This window comes from Nymphaea colorata, chromosome 2 (assembly GCF_008831285.2).
Source record: "Nymphaea colorata isolate Beijing-Zhang1983 chromosome 2, ASM883128v2, whole genome shotgun sequence".
Lineage (NCBI taxonomy): Eukaryota > Viridiplantae > Streptophyta > Magnoliopsida > Nymphaeales > Nymphaeaceae > Nymphaea > Nymphaea colorata.
The window spans coordinates 31,986,262-32,006,402 of NC_045139.1; the positions used below are offsets into that span (position 1 = coordinate 31,986,262).

The following is a 20,141-nucleotide window of genomic DNA, read 5'->3' on the forward strand; positions in this document are numbered from 1 at the left end:
AGGTAATACTGTTATTAGCTTTAAAGTGTTGTAATAAACAACTACCTCTACATTTTGTACAAACGTCCCATTCTCTCCTCTTCAAGTATGTGAAACAGAGCCTTTGCAAGAATTTGACTTGTTTCACTCAATCTCAGGGACTTACTCGGATTAACTTTTATAATGGTTTCAAATATTACATACATTTATTGACAAGTTCTCAAATGTAACCTGAGGTTGTTTGCTTAGCTCTAAGAAAGAGGTTTTCTCAAAGTTCTTAAAATTTTGTGAGATTGGCTCTTTTGTTCCAAATGGACATACTAAAAATTTATTGGAGTCAGCTGTTTGCACAACTATTGCATCATTAATTTTGGGTGAGTGGGGAAGACCCACTGTGCAATTAAAGACCAAAGCTCCCACCTAAGCCCTTGTCCCCTTAAGGTATAGAAACTTCACATTAGTGACCTCTTTTTTATAGCATAAAAAATTGAAGCTCTAAGAAATCAAAAAAGGAATACTGACTGTCTGCAAGTCCCCGTTCATCAGTTGTGTTAACCCCTTTGGGTACAACTATTACATCATTAATTGGTTTCCCAACTAAAAGTTTAAATGGAGATCCTCTTTGGTGAGTTTCTTAAAAAGAAAAATTAACACTTCTCATCTTCATGTTTTTGAAGGACATTTGTATAAGAGCGCGTGTTTGGTAGCCTCGGATCTCACATGCGAGGCTAGATTTTAAGGTAAGGTGGATGCTTTTAATAGGATATCAAAACCACGGATTTGAAATACTTGAAATACTCGTTGAGGACTAAAATCAACGCATCTCATATCCGATAAATTATCGCGGGAAAACCCGCGCTTCTTTCCTCTTCCTCCTCCCGTTCTTCTTTCTTCTTCAGCAGTTCCTGGGCTTCGTCATGCTTCCACTCCAGTCAGTAAACTGCATGAAGATTAAAAAGAGGATTATGAATTTTTAAGAGAAATCGACAGGATCCCACCTTATTTTGGTCTCTCTGATGTCATCTCTGGGTTTCAGAGAAACCCTTGTCGGAAACCCTCGAAGGGTTTCAGAGAGAAATCCTCTTTGAGGTTTTACGAGAGTTTCTCTCTGAAACCCATGCTGAAACCTTCGTTGAGGGTTTCAGAGAGACCATTCTGGAGAGAGAGAGAGACTCTCCAAGTCACCATCATCACGCGCACCATGGTCCATGGCTCTCGTCCTTTCGAGCTCGCTCCGGTCGGTGAGAGAGAGTGAGAGGGGAAAGAGGTTTGGATGATATGAAACAAAATTTTTCAAAACCCAGGTTTTTAAGATTCTCGGATCTGAGATCCTCGGATCTTAAATCAGCCCCAGTTCCCACCAAACGCTGCCTTAGTGAATCATTTAGGATACCTATCTTTGTGAGATTGCAGGCTGAAAGAAAATCAAGAAAAACAGAAGTTAAAATATTTTAGTCATCTACCGTTCGTTAACAACTTTTTCATGCCATCTCATACATGAAAGTAGCTTTTGAATGTAATATATCTCCAAATATGAGCACTAAGGTGCACTGACCTCATTCAATTAGGTAGATTGCATCTCAAAGAAAAAATTATATTTTCTTCTTTTTCGGAATCAATGTTATCTTTTGAAGGTAGTTGCCATCTACCTTTTAGAAAGTTCTTTTACAGATGACAATTATGAGACATGCAATCAATACGTGCAGATAACTTACCTGTGATGGTCTCGATCTCTGCGTTCTTTCACCATATTATCTTAAATTGTTTTGCTCATTACAAATTATCAACTAATGTATTGTATTTTTTTATCAGCTGCAACGATTAGTGTATGGCCGAGTTTCCTTCTTTATTGTGTTTCAAGGTAGATTTCCAATGAGAAACCCATTCCTTCATTGATTACAGGTTGACAGAACCTATGAGAAACATTCAGATGAATCGCTTTGGACCAACAAAATTTATTTTCAGGATTCGCACCATTGGCAACTCTATCCAACAGGAGGAACGTTGACAATTCATAAACTTCGCTGTAGGAGAAGAGAATAATAAAACAGGGGTTTCCCACAGTAAAGAGAGCTTAAATTCTCCGATGGATGTGGCAGAGGTGGCGTATGCACAACAGAGAGGGACGTCTCCAAATCATTTAAACGAATTGGCCCAAAGCTAGAGATGGATCTCCAACACTCCCTAATGGCCAAGAGACGGATCTCATGCACCCTGCACAGTCTAGTTCTCTTTAACGAAAGAAGAAGAAGAAGAAGGGTTGTGTTTCCTGGAAAAATCTACAAGGTTATTTTTTCCATGGTCGCCGCTGCAGCAGGGCCACAACTACATTTATTACGTCTAACTGCTTCTGTTTACTCTTTGATGAAGGGCTACTGCTTTTGACTTGTTACTGGTTCGATTTTGGAGCCAACAAGACCACGATTAGGTGGAAGACAACTCTTTCAACACTCCAAGTGCCAGGCAATGAGTCGTCTCTCTAAGTCGGTCATTTAATGTGGCTCTGTCCAACTCCACAGCTCTCTCGGATGGCTGCTAGAGGAAGAAAGACAGTAGGCGGGTGCTGGGTAGAGAGAGAGAGTGGGAGGGTCCTGAAGGGTTCTAGAGGTAGAAGATAGCTCCCTCCCAGTCAGTGGCGACGATAAGCGTTACGCATCTTATGTTCTCCCCAAGCAGTAAGCTCCACGGTTTCCGTTTCTCATGCTTCCACGCCAGTTCAAGACATTGTCTCTTGAAAACAGGGGTGTCTCGCCATCATCTCAGATCCACACCACTTCACCTCAACACTGGTTAACAGAACTCCGCTATTTTTTTACAAAGGCGGCATCTCTCTCTTTCTCTCTCTGCTGGGGCAATGTTTCTTCACAAAAGTCTGCTGCTTCTGCTAACCTTCCTCTGCCCATTTCTTTCCACCATCTTCTCTCTACCTTGTGCGGATCACAGATGCAGAAGCGGCATCTGCGCCGAGGATGGGACGTGCATCTGTATCCCTCCTTCCATCACCTTGGACGGCCACCGCCCCTTTTATGGGTATTAATCTTCTTCCATTTCCTCTCCTGCTTTACTGTTTCCACTGATGCTATCCCCATTCCGGGACTGAAGGCAAGCAAATACTCAAGCATAATCCAATGGCAGGGGAAGGTTCTGCGACGAGTTGCAGATAATGTGCGGGGTGAGAAGCATGTTCTGGTGCGAGCACGGAGGAAGCTGCGAAGAGGCCGTGCTGGGGGAGGAGGAGTACTTCTGCGCCTGCCCCTGGGGTTATGCCGGCCGCCATTGTGAATTGGTCGGAGCTCCTTGCGGGGAGATGTTCTGCTTCCATGGGGCCGAATGCCTTGTCAACGAGCAAAACTGCCAGTGCCCACCTGACTGGAGAGGCAGCCTTGACTGTGTCCTGCCCACTAGTACTAATGGTAGGTGGCTCCATCTTCATGCTTTTCCTAATGGCAATCGCTGCACACATCCTCTTGCATCTAGTCTCATCTTATGGACCAGATTTAATACTGTTGATCGATAAATTTTGGTTCAATTGCATGCGAGATGTTTCTTTTCCTTCTTTCCTAATGTAGTTCTTGTTTCCCTCTAGAGTTTCTAGCCATATGGATGCATGTTTGTGTCCTTGGCCATGGATATCTCATCGACGGTGAATCTGTACTGCGTTATATATTCCTATCCATAGTTAACATGCACAGTAGTTATAGATTTTTCATTTGATATACATGGTTATAGATTTTCTATTTGATATACATGGCTCTTTGATTATATGCATATTTTATAGGCTCAACTATTTCACATGACGTTTCACTTCTTTCAGTAGTGGTTATCCACAAAGAGACAATCAGACAGACAGACACACACCCTTTTTCAGTGTATAAGACATGCACTTGTCTGTTTGTGAGTATGTAGTTATGGTCCGTTTATTTCTTTAGTTTTCGTCTCGTTAGTTAATCATATAGCCATATTTGGTTAGGACCAGATATTATATGATTGATTAAATTATGAGGAGAATTCATGTCATATTCTAAGCTTTTGCTAGTTTTCATGTCATGCAACCTTCGTATCTGTTATAACGCCAAATGTGTGAAATGTGTTTTGGATATTCCAGTGCGTTAGTCATATGTTTCATATTCCTCTTAGCACCTTAATTTCGTGTTTCTGCTTTTCTTGTATTAATTTGCCTTTTGAAGACAAACATATACCAATGAGGGGCGGCTGTTCCTAGGGCTTCACCACCATAGTGCTTTCAAACTTTTGTCATTTTTCATTTTGATGGCTACTTAACATAGAGAAGCATTGGCTTATGGATACATATTTTTGCAGTCATCCACCGTATACGTGATTAAATTTCTAAAGAAGTATCAAATATATTATCAAGTCACTATTTTTTTGCTATTAGCAATTCAAGGTTAAGACAACAAGGTTCCTTCCTTCTTTTGTCCACAGTATATATTGTTTGTTATCTATTAAGAAGCACAGTTCTATTTTCTGTGCTGATACTTATTAAATTTCATCATGTTCATCTTGTAATGAATGCAGACTCAGTTGTTCAGAGTACTCCTACTATCCTTCCTCCTGATAAAGGCCATCATATTGAAAAGGTGCATACGCTATTTCTATTGTTCTTTCAGATTTTTGCATGCCTTTTCATGCTTTTAGATTTTTAAAGCAGAACCGGTTCACAGAATACTGCTACTCCATTGTGGTCCCCATGTAAGATCTATGTGGCACACTGCAAAGTTTATCATCTGTTTTTGTGTATGGTGATATGGTGGAACTGTATGGTTCTCTGGGATTTCTGGTTGACTCTTCTACTTGTCTTGACCTTTGGGGATCTCTTCCTGGAGAGGAAAGAAAAAAGATAGAAAAGTTCCCTGGTATTTTCTCTCACGGTTATAGACATTTCCTTTCACCTTTTATATATATTTTTGATGATCTTTTATTTCATTTAACCTTGCAGATATGATCTTGTAATGGCTTTAATTAAAAAGTTGTTAATATTTGCAATCTTCATGTTGCACATGTTTCATGAGTAAGCAAAACATCAACAGCTATAATTACACTATGGCTGATTACAACTATAACAAGCAGTAAGGAGCACATCTAAAAAAAACATACTGTACTATGCTTTTTGAGGTGTCTGGATTTGCCTACAAACATAAAATTATTATGAGAGCGACCCGTGCCTGTGTATGGACGTGTATTTGTGTAGAGGATTCACATAAACTTCCCTCCTGCAGTGGTTTGTAGCAGTCGTGGCAGTGGCATCTTCGTTGCTGGTAGTCTCTGCTGCTGTTCTCTTAGCCAAGAAATGTTGTAGGAAGTCAGAATCAGCGCTTACCAAGTTCCAAGATCTCTACCAAGTGCAAATGCAGGGAGTGTTGGATGATGAAGAAGACCCTTCACCTGTTCCTGAGCTAAATGATGGTGCCCATCTATGATGTCAATCCTTGAAAGCTTGGAGTCACCATTGTCGTGTAGAAAGTACATGTCAGAAATCGGACAACTAATTTCTGGTTTATCAGAAGTTTCAGTCCATGAAAGGGCCCAGCTTGTTCCACTAACGCCAAAACTCCTGTAACACAGTTTTGCTGAGCTCTATCTGCTCATAATGTAAAATTGAATCCTTCGGCTTACTGAAAACAAAGAGGGGGTGTCCATTGGAAGCCCATAGTTCTTCTTCACTGGAGGTTCCACGAAGAGATGGTTGGTTTATTGAGGGTTTTTACTGTAACAAGTTCTTCATCTTTTATACAAACTTCATGAACAAATTCTTGCACTGGCTGTATGAGCTGATGCTGAGGTAAAAAGAAGACTGCTCGAGTTAATGAAAAGAATAAGCAAAAATTTTGTCATTTATTTCATTGCGTGAATTTGATGTTTGTTTGCACGGATGTTCTTTTTTTGTTCTCAAGTTCTTGCTGCATGCTGCAACCGGTACCCCTGTTGAGAGACTGCTGAGGCAGTCCTTAGGTGAACTCCAAGAAAAAGGCGGACGCTGCCAAAGGACCAGTCCCTGCTAGGGTTGCATTTCTCTTGTAAGCAATTAGCCTGACTTAGACCGGAATTAAGGGACTGATATAAATTTGTGAGGTTGGTCCGGACAGTCATGTAAGAATCATGGTTCAGTTCCATGGGCATCATCCATTGTGCTACCAAAAGTTATGAGGTTGGTCCGGACAGTCATGTAAGAATCATGGTTCAGTTCCATAGGCATCATCCATTGTGCTACCAAAAGTTATAAGTGTATATTTAAGGAGGAGGCTTTTTTTTACTATTGCGTCCAAGGGGGTTGAGGCCTCGGTTTATGTAAAGCGATTCAATGAGAGGTTGAAACCGTCTCCCGCACTTGGGTCTAGAGATTAAGAGCAGTACACCTGTCAACTAAAGTGTAATGTATCTACTACTTGCAGTTCGAAGGAGTAATACTCATTGGAATCAAACTGACAGTTGGTATTTCAACCATCCACCAATCCGACCAGCTATGCTATGTCCTCCGAGGCTCCTTGGGTTTGTCTTTGAATTGAATGGGGATCCGATGTATTTCTGCTCCTTCAGAATTTAGTTTGTGGAAAAGCAAGTGTTCGGTGGTGAATTGTTATTTGTCCTAATTTTAGGTAGTGGTTTGTACATTTTTCTTAATTTTGTCTTTATTCTCATGTAAACAATTCATTTCACCACCACCAAGAGAGGCCACTATCTCTCCTTTGTGCCCATCACTCGTCAAATTCACAAAGCTTGCTTTGATACCTATTCCGGTTCAAATAAAAAGTACATTGAGATATGACAATGACCATAACATTTGACCACACATCCTTTGGGGTCTAAAATTTGTCTTTTATGTTACAAAAACATGCCTAAAGTGTATTTGCCAACCACAAAGCCCTTATTGATGCCGATTAAAGTTCCAAAAGAAAGCATATAAAATAATTGACCAGTAATACAAAATAAATGAAGTTGAGCACAACAACAGCAATTGGGATTTACTTCTGTCTTTTTAATCTTTCTTTTAGGTGAATGATTCACACAACCTGCCCTTTTCCCTTGCATCTAGGGTTATGTGGGTGTTTGGTATAGAAGCCTAATGCATGCCAACTAATACACTAATATTACTCCATTCAAACTAGTGATTGGCCGCCTACCAGCCACTGACCCAAGCCATTGTGCTGAACTCTTAGCCACTCTTGCCTTATTTCATGTTTATTCTTTCTTCTCCCAATAAGATCCACATAAATGGTAATGTTAAATAAGGTGATCCGGTAGTACTTGGGACATGTCTTCCACTTTATTTATTAAACTTGGCCATCCCACTCCTACCTCTATTTCAAGTTTATGTTTGTTTTGGCGCAAATGCAATATGTTAAAGTCAGTTGATCTGGAGCATTTTTTATTATCTCAATGGGGGCTTCGGGTACATTAATCCAGAAGCAAAAGTTCTGGATTACCAAAAAGGAGGTGATCCGTATAGAACGGACTTTACTCTGGAAAGAAATGTTGTATTGTAATTTGTGTGATATCATGAAAAATGCTTCAAAAATATGGCTCTTTCTGCTGGCCGTGGGCTTGTTAAGCCTAAGTTGTCAGTTTCATTTTTGTGGGTGTTGTTCATTTATAATGTCAAAAATGGCAAGTAGTCGAGCATGTTGTCAATTCATAAACTATGAGACATTTTAGTTGATGAGTGTATGGTAAGTTTACTTAAATTTCAAATATTTTTAAGCTCTATATACATGAAATCCTTATTGAGGAGGCTGTCGCTACAAAAAAAAAAAAAAAAGTAAGATCAGAATCAAACTTATAACAAACTCGACAACTCAATTCTACTAAGATTGAGCACCACCAACATACACGATCAAAGCACCAAAACGCCAACAGAGGGAAAGATCAGGTCCTGCTACTGCAAACACGACTCTTCAAAAGCCTGCTAGAAAAGAAAACAAGGCACACAAAGTCGATCGAATTGGCCATTTCACGGGGAGGCGGCGGCTGCCCACCAGCTCCTCTTCACTGAGTAGCTGCAACAACACCTTCTTCCTCCTCCTCTTTCCGGAAGAGTTTCTGCTCGATGTGCTGCGCGAAGGTTCGGGGAGAGAACAGCGCGGGCTCGGCGTCGGTGACGAGCTCGGGGATCGGGCGGAGGAGCTGCTCCTTCGGCGGCTCGCAGAAGACGGCCCAGGAGATCCTGACCTTCTCCTTGTTGACGACGCCCCGGTGCAGGCCGCTCCTGTAGCGGCCGTTGCTGAGGATCTCCAGGGAGTCGCCGACATGGACGATGAGGGCGCCGGGGATGCATTTGGCGGTGACCCACCGGCCGTCGTGGTTGATCTGCAGGCCGGGCACCATGTTGTGGAGGAGGAGGGTGAGGGCGCTGATGTCGGTGTGGGCCTCGACGCCGAGGGCGAGCTCCGGCTGCGGGCACTTGGGGTAGTAGTTGATCTTCAGCTGCATCAGCAGGTCGTCCATGCCGCCGAGATCCTTCTCCAGCCTCCCCTCCTCCACGCCCAGCCCCAGTGACAGTATCGACAGTATCTTCGTCACCACCTTCCTCAGTTGCTTCCCGTACTCATTCGTCGCCTCTCTGCCATGACCAGAAGAGTTTTCCGTTACAGATTAAGCTGCTTGCTTGCTTTTGGATTTTGAAGCAGAGATGGATTCATCCGGATCAGTGCATGTTTTATGATTACCAGATATAATCGATCTTTGGATTATCTGAGTACCAATTTGACGAATTCATGTGTTTGATTCCGATTCTTGTTGAGTGTGCATGATTTGGAGTGAATTCTTTCGATTTAACATGTCCAGATGCTTTTATTTACCAAAACCATACTTTAACAAAGTTGTAGATGATATATACATAGGTAATAAAATATCTAAAACAAGTAAGTGTAAAAATTACGTAAATTGAAATTTTACGAGAATTTTGAGAATTACCTGATGACACTTGAACAATTAGTATAATTCTCACCTTGTTCAAGTAAACAAATTCTTCTTAAAGGTGATTGAATTAGACAAATTCATAAGAAAAGCTGAAAAGAAAAATTATGACAAGAATTTTCTAGTGTTCATTGACGGGCGGAACCGTCAGTAAAGGTGGAAGGAAGATTAATTTGAAAGAAGGTAGGAGGAAGAAGGCGGGAGAACTCACACGTAGTTTTCGGGGTTCTTGGGCCAAACGGCCATGTTCCGCTTGTCCTCCGGGTAGAGGAGGTGGAAGAAGTAGTCCTCCCACTCCAGCTGCCCGCTGGCGTTGTTGGCAAGCTTGCTGCCGTAGCCGTCGATCTTCCCCGCCGCCTGGTCGTTCGCGTACTGCTCCTTCTCCTCCATGGGCAGCGCGAAGAACGCCTCCCCCGCCTTCTTCAGCCTCTCGATCACCTCGCCCTCGACCCCGTGGTTCATCACCTGCATCACCCCCCACTCCGCCGCCGCCTTCCTCACCTCCTCCTCCACCCGCTTCCTCTCGCTCTCCTCCCCCGACTCCAGCCCTTTGAAATCCACCACCGGAATCTGCGGCCCAGCCTCCTCCCTCGCCTTCCCCTCCGCCTCCAACTCCGCCTCCTTCAGCACGTCCACGATGCTGAGCCGCTCCCACTCCGGCCGCACGTACTCCGCCGGAATCGTCAGCAGCCCGCTGCTCGCCAAGCTCTCCACCCGCAGTGACCTCACCGCCGCTGCCATTATCACCAACCTTAAGCCTTTGCTTCAACAAGATCGAATGCGGTACCAGATTAATGGCACACCTTACTGACGCTTGATATGCACGCACGTATATATAATTCAACGATAGGCTTCTCACAGTGTATCGGTTTCGAAAATGTATCCGATACGAGTCGGCACGTAAAATGATAGTGTTTCGAGTCATTCATCAGCCGCAACATTTCTAATGCGTACCAATGTTAGCCGATAACTTAGTGCAGAACCGACATTAGCAACATTAATTCAATGTGGAGCTAAAGTTTTCCCATGATTTTTCAGGCTTGTTGTCTAAATGACTAGCTCTGCGAACACTGACCGATACACCGATACGGTTCAGTTATAACCGATTCGATCCTGACTCGAAGTTTTAGTTTACGGTTGGAACGGGGGTTATCACGTGCCTTTTTGGCTGTTGGTTCCATCCACCGTTCCGGCGCACGAAAACGGCGAAAATAGCTTCGGTGATGGGAAAAGTCTAATAAAGACAGGTTTTTTTTAAAAAATACCAAAATACTTCTCTATTATTATATAAAGTGCGTGCGAAAATACCTTCAATGAAAATCCAAAGAAGTAGAAAGGCTAGAGAATACAGTTTTTTTAAAAAAAAAAATTACCAAAATATCTTTCAATTTATTATATGAATTGAGTGCACCTAACGGCCCGCGCACACAACTCAATTTCTCCTCAATTCCACCTTTTTTTATCTAGTTATTTTGTAAATTTAAGAATAAGATATTCAACCTTGAGTGGTAGGTGGTCAGCTGAGGCCATTTATTTTCAAATTGATTTTCATGGATACTATTCTTTTTAGACGGTAACATGCACTCAGCTCGCAAAACTGAAAAAAGTAATTATCTTAACCTTTTGTATGCTACAGTTAAATCAAGAAATTCAAATTTTTTTATTTTATGCAATTTGTGGTCAATCACTCGACGCCATCAGTGCTCACCATACCAACATGAGTACTCACCATACCAAAACATGTGAGGACTCATTATGGACAGGACTACTTTCCGGTCAAGACTCTGAAAGGTCAGGACTAATGAGAATGATTGAGGAATGACCATCAAGACTCATTTGTATGTCATCAGTACTCACCATACCAAAAAGGTCAGGACTTGATTGAAAGGTCAAGACTCTGAAAGGTCAGGACTAATGAGAATGATTGAGGAATGACCATCAAGTCTACCGTCTAGTCATTTAATATTAAATACATGTTAGCAGTAGCGGAGCCAGGATTTTCTGGTTGAGGGGCATTCGAGTCATCAGCTTATGTTTGCGGTGGGCACAGCCATGCAGTTTATCATGTTTTAATTTTAAGTCTTCAAATGAAATTTTTAATGGAATGGCATGGGCAGTTGCCCACACTAACACCCCATGTAGCTCCACCTCGGCATCTAATTATGGAAGAGATGATCACATGCATACAGTGAGTGCTTGAAGAAAATAAAGGTAGCTTCAATCTAAAGCAGACTCACATAACTAATTCAAGATTGTCTGTTAGAAGTAGGAAATGATTTCTTAGGAAAGTAGATACAGAAAATAGGAAATGATTTGCTACGAAAGTACGGAAAATTTAGTTTTTTGTGAAAAAGACAAAAATGTCCCTTGATTAAAATGGTAGAACACATGGTTTTTGTCGTCGCTACCGAACACGTAACCCTTCATGAAATTGTCGGGGTTGCTCTAGGGCTGGGCATCGGGCCCGGTATTGTAAACGGGCCAGCTCGAGGCCCGACCCGTTTCTAAACAGGTCGGGCCGGGCCCATGCATTATTGAGCCTCGGGCTTTGATTTATGCCCGAGGACTGGCCCCGCCTGACCCGATTATTAACGGGTTGGGTAGGGCTTTTTCAGGCCGGGCCACACCTGTTCCCTCTTTTCCCCTGACTTTCTAGCTTTACCTTGCTGCCATGAAGGGCCTCCGAGCAAGCGAGTGCCCCTTTCTGTGGATCGTGTGCAAGCAGGACTAGCTGGCGAAGGAGGATTTCGGCGGCAAGGGCTTGGTGGTGCCTTGGTGCGGGCAGATAAATGTCCTCTCTCATCCCTCCGTTGGTGACTTCTTCACCCATTGTGATAGGAACTCCACCACCCAGGGCGTATCTGCCGACATGCCCTTCCTCACTTTCCCCATTGCGGTAGACCAAAGTTGCAACAACAATATGATATAAAGATGGGGGGAGGGAGAAAATAACAGCGATGGTGAGGAAGGTGATGGATTTGGAAAGGAAGAACAACAAGGAAATGAAGAGGAGAGGCTGAGAGTTCAAAGGCAGCGGGAAGTAGTCGTGAATGAAAAACAATGAAAAACACAAACATAAGTTTATTTTCAAAAAATAAAAATAATTTATTGTCGGGCTTCCCGAGCATATATTTTGCAAGCTTCAAAAAGAAAATTAAGCTTGGGTGTCGGGTCGGCCCGGCCCGGCCCGATCGGACCCGGGTCCGGGCCTGGAAAAACCTGCCCTAGGCCCGGCCCGACTCCCGCCCTCCATCCCCCACTCCCCCTCCCGCTCCCCCTCCTCCTCCGTCTCCCTCTCCGCTCCCCCTCTCCCTTCCCGTCTCCCGCTCCGCTCCCCCCTCCGTCTCCCTCCCCCTCCTCTTGCGGGCCGTCGGCGGGGACCCAACGCCGTAGCTGGAGGGCGACAGGAGGGTGGGGGGAAAGGGAGTCGGGAGGGCGGGCTGGCAGGGGAAAGGGGGTCGAGGAGGGGGAAAGGGGGTCGGGTCCAGGTCGGGCTGAGCGGCCCGACGGGCCGGATCGGACTGGCCCGGCCCGATGCCCACCCCTAAAGAAAATAGTAAATTTGTAAGATGACAAACGATCCATTAGCATAGAACTTCTATTTGAAGAAATTATGTTCTTCTCTAAATTTTTGCACATGCAATCATATTCAGATATCCAAGGAAATTAAACATTTATTTGGTTTATTAATGGGTCATTAGACAACAAGAACAATTTATTACTTTTCTATGAACCTGCATAAAGATTTGTCTAATTCATGAAACACTATGTTATAATATCTATAAATGTAATCTAAAGAATAGGGAATGAATGACAAAGCACCCTAAAAACATCTCTATAACTTTTTTGCATTGAATTACTAATCGAATGTGATTAGTTTTCGAACCAAATCTAACTATCCGAATTTAATCCAAATTTGGGTATCTAAATCAAGCTATATTTGAATTTCCTTACATTCAACTTGGTCCTATTCACATTCCCTATCCAAATAGCTGACATTCAATCGTGTATTATTAGTGGAGGTGCTGATATGGTGAATTGGCTGATTCACTTATTCAATTGATTCGGTTGACAATCAGTAAAAAAAAATAAAAATAAAACAGCTTTTTTCTAAAAGGTATAAAATATATAAATTAAGAACAAATATTAAAAATAATTAAAAGTTGGCACATGGCACTTTTAAAGCAGCCATATTGAAATTGAATCTACTGATTCAGGCAGACTCTGATAACACATATACATTCCATGGTCCTTCTATACAAGTCCCAGTAGAGTTATGTTTGTTATCAGAAATCATACTTTCCTAAAATATAATTTAAGCCAATATTACCATGTAAGTCTGGGCATCGGACCAGCCCGACCTGGTTAAAATAAAAAATATTTTTATAAATATGAATAAAAAAAGTTCAATATAAGATATATTTTAATAATAAAATATACATCCGTCGGGCCGACCCAAGCAGATTTTTCAGACCGGGTACTGGGTACCTGGGTCCATGCCCAACCTTACTACCATGTGCCAAATTTATAGTCCGCTTGTCCCTAAATCCAAATTATATCAAGTTTAATTAGGGCTGAAGGAGTTGAAGACGAAGATCAGAAATTTAGAAATGGAACTACATGAGAAAGAGGCAACAGGGGCCACGGACCTCCTTCAAAATTTAAAAAGGGAAATAAAATTTTACTTCTAAATTTTGAAAATTTTAGTTTAACCTATATAAACAATTTGAAAAAACCCCTGTTAAAATTTTGAAACTATAGTTCGTTCTCTAAAATGAAAAATTATATCTCTACCCTTGGTCATTGCCTATCATAGTATGGCATGGCGCCGAACTTGGGTACATTGCCATGTTCGATCTGAAACATGCCATGCTCCAAGCGCAAATAAGCTTCTCTCAACCTCTGCATGGGCCCTAACTCCACCTTATTTAAAAAAAAAAAATAACATGTTAGAAAATTTTCATTTGTTCTATATAAAAATTTTAAAAAATAATATTTTTGCTCCTATTAAAATTTAAAAAATTTAATTAATTCGGCCCCTCTCATGAAAAATTTCTGGCTTCACCCCTTCTGCTACCATTTCCAATTTGCATGGGAGATGCTGCTACCTCAATATTGAGCTCGAAATGTTTGACAAAATGTCTCAAAGAAAAGATGAAAGCTGTTGCTTCTAGCAACCACTCAAAATCACTACAAATGGGCCTTGGATCAACTACTTTGAAAGTATAATTTCTCACATGTAATTAGATTAGAAGGTAAATGTACTACCTTTCAATGTAATGTTACTCAGGGAATATGGTATTTTTCTCATGAGCGGTGGGAACCCACATTCTGAATGCATTTGCAATATTTTGACCGTTCAAAATTCATTTGCTCCACACTTAATGTTGACTGTTCAACATCCATGCACAACACAGTATTCATTTTTTTAAACATGATTCCAACTATACAATGAACTTTTTTATGCAGGAGGAATATTTCATTTACCGTTCATAAGAAAGTCGAACATCTCATTCAACCTCTTGTGTCCTTAAAGTACATGACATGCTTTCGATGCATTGAGATATCGCCCTTGCCGTGCTTTAATTTGTGCATCAGTGGCCCATATTATAGCACAATTGAGTTAATGTCTCAAGAATTCAAAATAGAAACTAGCTTCCTACCAACCCTGACTCATCGAGCACTTGTCAAAAGCTTACACACAACTTCACTGTAGACTATACAACTTGATCTGACTACCGGACCGATGAAAACCTTAGTTTAATTCTCATGAACAATATTTATGTAAATTGCAAACAGTAATATGTGACACTCTAATTGATGGATTACTGCTCCCTATCTAGGTCTCTCTCGAAGCAACTTTGTACCTTCGGAATTTGGAAACAAGAAATAAGAAAAGGGAGGTTGGGCCTCTTCCACATATCTCCTCAACACTAAAGCCATTTGGAAGGATGTAAGAAACTAATGTGTCTCTCGTGACACACTAAACTTGCTTGTCTCTTAAGCAATGTATCCTTCAACTTTTCCAAAAGCTACAAGCCAGTTCCGTTGGAATACTTTCGTCTTTCTATTGAAGACAGAATGTTTGAATTAAGTGAAGTTGTTGATGAATAAACTTTAGATGTGATATGTGAAATTCATTTTTCTATTGAAGAAATTAACTTGTTTATTGAGAGTAGAATAATCGTTTTATGTATATTTCAATATCTTACGTTTATGAATCATGCGTTTGTAAATTATTTTATAAATTCAAGCAGCTAATTGTGGTTTTTTAAATGATAAATATTAAAAGAGGAGCAATGATCATCTTTCATTCACGCCTAAACCCTTAATACTTATTAAAATAATGAAAATAGCAAAGTAAATGTGTTTTTAGCAAAACAAGGTTTTCAAATAATACTGCCGGTAGACAAAACCGATTTTTACATACCGATACGAGACGGGTCGCTGTATCGCTGTATAAGAACGATCCGCAACTGATTCGGATGTTGACAACATTCCTAATTCTATAAACAATTCATTTGCCGACAAATCCAGCTCTTTAGTGATTAAACAACTCGAAAATATTAAGAACCAAGAACGCGGCATCGTCGCTCTCTTCCCGTCTTCTCTCTTTCTCTTCTTCCCGTTGCTCTTCTGCAAGCGTTCGGACACAGAGAGAGGGGAGAGAGGCGGAACCGGAGAATGGAGGGTTTGTTGGCGCTCGTCGCGGCGGTGCTGACCGCTGCATCGGTGGCGTCTAGGGGCGCAGCATACACAAATTACACCGTAGGGGACACCGCCGGTTGGTTCTTCAACGCCGCCACCAACCGCAGCGCCGCCGACTACCAAGCCTGGGCAAAGAAATTCACCTTCAATCTCGGCGATTTCCTCAGTAACTCTCTTCCCCCTTCTCTCCCGTCTCGATCTTCCAACAAAGTCCAATTCTGATTGGTTCAGATTAGATAGAACACCAGTTCCACATGTTTCTCGCTAATGTAGGAAATGGGGTTGTGGGGATTTCCCGAAATCGGGTTCTCAAGTCATCACCCGCTTTTGGGGACGATTCGATTGAAGCAAGCGCGCCTTGCCTTGGCCCCCCGGTTGAAAGAAAGTGAACCCTTTGCCCCCTTCTAATCTCTTTTCTTCTTTTTCTTCATAGTTTTCAACACGGATAGCGACCACACGGTGGTGCAGACCTACAATGGCACCGCCTTCAAGTCCTGCGACTACGACGACGACAGTGGGAGCGACACCATCTTGTACTCGGTGCCCGGGGACCCTACCAAGCTGGGGGTGCGCGGGGTGATCGCCGTGCCGCTGACGAAGGTGGGCGACAACTACTACTTCTCCGACGCGAACGACGGGATCCAGTGCGCCGACGGCCTGAAGTTTTCGATCTCGGTCAACAAAGGGGAGGGCCTGCCGCCGAGCCTGATCGAGCCCCCTCCCTCTCCCCCCAGCAGCGCTTCCTCCCCGCCCGCCGCCGACACCCCTCCCATCGGCACTCCCTCTAGCCAGAACGAGAACTTCGCCAACTCCGCCGCCTCCCGTCCCCTCCCGGCGGCCGGGCTCGCCTTTCCCGTGATTCTCGTGTGTGGTCTGGTGGCTCTGTTTGTCTGACGACACTCTCTCTCTCGCTCACACCATTATTTTCTTCTTTTCCTTTTTCGTCTTCTCTCCCTTTTCCTGCTTAATTGATGGCGTTTGGTAGACTTCCATTGACTTTACAATCAAGAATATGTTATACACATTCATTGTTTCCATTGTTTGTTTTATCGTAAACTTGTGAACAAGTTTCCAATCATTCAACGGGTTTGGCTTAGCTGTTTGGTGAAATATCAATTTCTGATTTACTGTTAGTGTCAACTTTCCTAGTAATCTGATGCCCTCTAGGCAAGAAGAAGAAGAAGAAAAGGAAAATCTTGGTTTCTCATTTCCAATTGTGTTTTACAAGGAAAACCTTTTCCTACTGCATTGCTAAACTAGGAAGTGTCATGCAATGCCGTTCTTGACCTTTCAGGTGTTCTAGATGTTAACCAATTTATGCATAGAAAAGCGGTTCAAACTCTCTCTCATTTTACTTATTTTTCTGGCCTTGAACTGCATCTCATCTCTGAAGTTTTTATAGACTATGGTTCCGGACTTTTTACGGTTCAAAGATAAAGCGTTTTGAGATGTGACAGTGATCACTTCAAAACTCGAACTTGAATTTTTAGAGGAGTTGAACCACTTCGCCACACAGTACGCTACCACGTAAAAGATAAGTAGATACAAAGTCTTTGTTTCGTTTTTTCTCTTCAAATACTAACTTTAGAAGAGACGCTTTGATATTTAGTGAATCTACGTATTCTACTCCATTGAGGTCGTCTATCCTTAAATGGGTTGTTTTCAGATAGGCTTGATATCTAGGTAACTGGGTTTAAATGTAAGGTAAAAAATAATAATAAAAGAATTTGAATTTCAAATCACAACAGCCCAAATTCCATTCCATTTCACACAACGCCCCATCTGCTCTGGATTTGAAAACTGCGCCTCAAATCCAGAACAGCTGTAAGCCCGTGGTTTTGCTTTCATTGACGGCCGCCGCTTTTGCAATACAAACTTTTTGTGTTATGGTTCGGATTTGATTTGTGTAATGAGATTTCATAGATATAACTTTTTTTTTTTGTTGGTATTTAATTTCGAATTTAAGTTTATATATATATAAATAATGAAACAAAGAGACATGATTAATTAAGAGTGTATCTAATTCAAATATGATCAATTCACATCCCTACTCAGATTTTTCTTATAAAATTGAGTGCTCCAAAGGGTGAGAAAACTAAGTTGTAGAGGAGGTAGTGTGGGCAAGTGCCCACCCCAGCCTCTATAAACTACTGTAAAAGTTTTATTATGATGACGCTGGGCTCAAGCTTAGCCACATGAGGCGCTCAAATCAAACCAAGCCAGTGCTCGATGGATCCACGAGCTAAACTAAGGCTTTTTGGATCCGCCACTAACAATGTGGGCAGATGAAAGGCCATGTGCAGCAGCATGTGCATGTGCCTTTCAACATGGCTTTCGAGGTGGACCACGCAAAAATTAATATTGTCAATATTCCTTTTCAAATTTTCGTGTATTTTCAAAACAATAGTTTATTATTACAGCTTTATTGAAAGGTCCTGACTCGATATTCATAGTGTTGGTCAATTATATCAAGCATTCTGCTGTCGGCCCTATCAATATAAGCCCTTTAGGATACGTCGGTGCACATGGAATCTTTCATCGCATTCTATATTAATGTGATAATAAAATCAGCTGACTTTTATCTTTTTTAAATTATTTTTTCAAAAGGTCAATATGGCGCCATGAGATTTGATGTGTAACGCAGTACTTGATTTTTCTATTATTTGTAAATCAAAAGAATAACATATTTGAGCATGATAGTAACTACGGAATTCAAACCTCAAACTCCTTCAGTGTGAGCTGCCCTATTGCATTATACCCTTTATATTTAAGGGATAGGTTGGAAGCCATATGGTATTTTTTTTTATGTTGTTTGGAATTTTTATCTTCTTCTTTCAAAAATGCTTGATGATAATGTAGCATATATAATTCTTTAAAGTTTCCAAGACTGCATAAATCGGCTGATATGTCATGATAGGACTTGATCTGCAATTCAATACCTGTTTTCTTTTAGTATTTACCTAAGAAAAAAAACTGTCTTTGATGCAAAACCCTAAAAGCCATACTCATCCTTCTTTAAGCTTCTAGTTTACTTTGGAGCTTTCTTCAACCTAAGATACATCATTTAACTCAACTGTTGTTGTGTTTGTCACCGTTCCTAGCCTATAGGAACAACACATCAATGATAGTGACCACGGGATTCGAACCTCAAACACTTTAAATATCAGCCACTTTGTCCCCACATTTCACTGCAACCCTTGACACTTAGGTATCTAAGAGATTACTTCATGCCATGTGCTACTTTTATGTTTTTGAGATTTTTTATTTTCTTTTTCCTTTGCAAAAAGGCTTCATGCAATGTAGCATAAATAGTTCTTGCAATGCTGCCCCGACTACTACTGTTTCTATTTATTTAAATAGATTCATACAATTTTTTTTATTTTGAAAAACTTTAAAAAAATGTTATTTTAAGTTGGCATTTGTTTATCTTAAACATCTCAAAGGGATCCCAAAAAGTGGGGCATATTCATGAACACAGTTTTATAAATTTATTAATTTGACCCATTTTTTTGGGTAGATTCATAAAACACTCAATGTATGTTATAACTGCCAAACAACCCCTAAAAGGTCAAAATAGACCGCTACGCCCCAAGTTCAATCAGGTCGATACAGTCGCTTCTTTAAATCCTTCTGCAAAAATGGAGCGGACCGCTTTTATGCCAACATCGACGTCTCTATAGACAAGTCAACCACCAGATTTGGATCTTACCAAATACGCAGAAGGTCCAAATATCGATTAAGCCCTACTCCTTTGCCTGGTTAATATGTCAAATATTGGATTTCATAAGTATGTTGTTCTGGACCTCTGGTCCGAATAAAAATTTTCAAGAAGAGGCATAGCATAGCTGGTGGGTTTGAGACTCATGCAAACGACACATTCTTAGTTTAATTCATAGAAGTTAGTATTTTATACCACAAATGGTGGCATATGCAACAATCAAATTAAAAGGTGTATCATACAACTACCCGAATTTTTCAAACAGTACTGAACCTACCTTCAAGGAGGTAGGAAAGGGGTGACTTTGCTTCTCATATACCACCAGGTCCAAGCATAAATAGTAGCATAAATAGTTCCATAGTTTTCCAAATAACAACCAATTTAACTCGACTGTCAATCAACAGCCAAGCAGAAATCCTTTGTAATATGAAGGCGACAGTTCCTGTCACCATTTTCATGCAAAAGAAAGACACTGCTACGCCAATAGAAGGAAATTACAGACCAAAAGGCCAGTTGTATACTCTTGGCAGACCCAATTACTTGGCATTTCAATGTTGATAAAACATACTTAACCATTATCTGAAGCTAACCTTCCATCAAGTAAATTTAGCTTATTAAGCTAAAATTACCAAATATCTTAAAAGAACTTAATGTCCAACAGCTTGTATAATCTTTCTAAGCTATATTAAATAATATTATCATAACTACAGTTAGATATAAGGAAAGCACCTATAAGAGTCAAAGGGGCAATCTGCAAGTTTCACCCCAATTAACTTTCGAGAAACAATCTCAACCAACAAAAGGA

The 20,141-nt window shown here is 41.2% G+C and overlaps 3 protein-coding genes across 3 annotated transcripts; 2 read left to right on the forward strand and 1 right to left on the reverse strand.

Moving 5' to 3' along the window:
- The first annotated feature begins 1,957 nt into the window (after positions 1–1,957).
- On the forward strand, positions 1,958–5,835 carry LOC116247218 (uncharacterized). The gene is made up of 4 exons (XM_031619245.2): positions 1,958–3,009; positions 3,115–3,392; positions 4,516–4,577; positions 5,217–5,835. The coding sequence occupies exons 1-4, from the start codon at positions 2,834–2,836 to the stop codon at positions 5,415–5,417; spliced, it is 717 nt and encodes a 238-aa protein (XP_031475105.1). The 5' UTR covers positions 1,958–2,833; the 3' UTR covers positions 5,418–5,835.
- A 1,825-nt stretch (positions 5,836–7,660) lies between these two features.
- On the reverse strand, positions 7,661–9,710 carry LOC116249327 (leucoanthocyanidin dioxygenase-like). The gene is made up of 2 exons (XM_031622576.2): positions 9,122–9,710; positions 7,661–8,554 (listed from the first exon to the last, which is right to left on the reverse strand). Exons 1-2 carry the CDS (start codon positions 9,649–9,651, stop codon positions 7,981–7,983), a joined length of 1,104 nt encoding a protein of 367 aa, XP_031478436.1. The 5' UTR covers positions 9,652–9,710; the 3' UTR covers positions 7,661–7,980.
- A 5,760-nt stretch (positions 9,711–15,470) lies between these two features.
- LOC116248245 (blue copper protein-like) lies at positions 15,471–16,653 on the forward strand. Its single transcript, XM_031620925.2, has 2 exons — positions 15,471–15,784; positions 16,052–16,653. Exons 1-2 carry the CDS (start codon positions 15,595–15,597, stop codon positions 16,510–16,512), a joined length of 651 nt encoding a protein of 216 aa, XP_031476785.1. The 5' UTR covers positions 15,471–15,594; the 3' UTR covers positions 16,513–16,653.
- Positions 16,654–20,141: the final 3,488 nt, after the last annotated feature.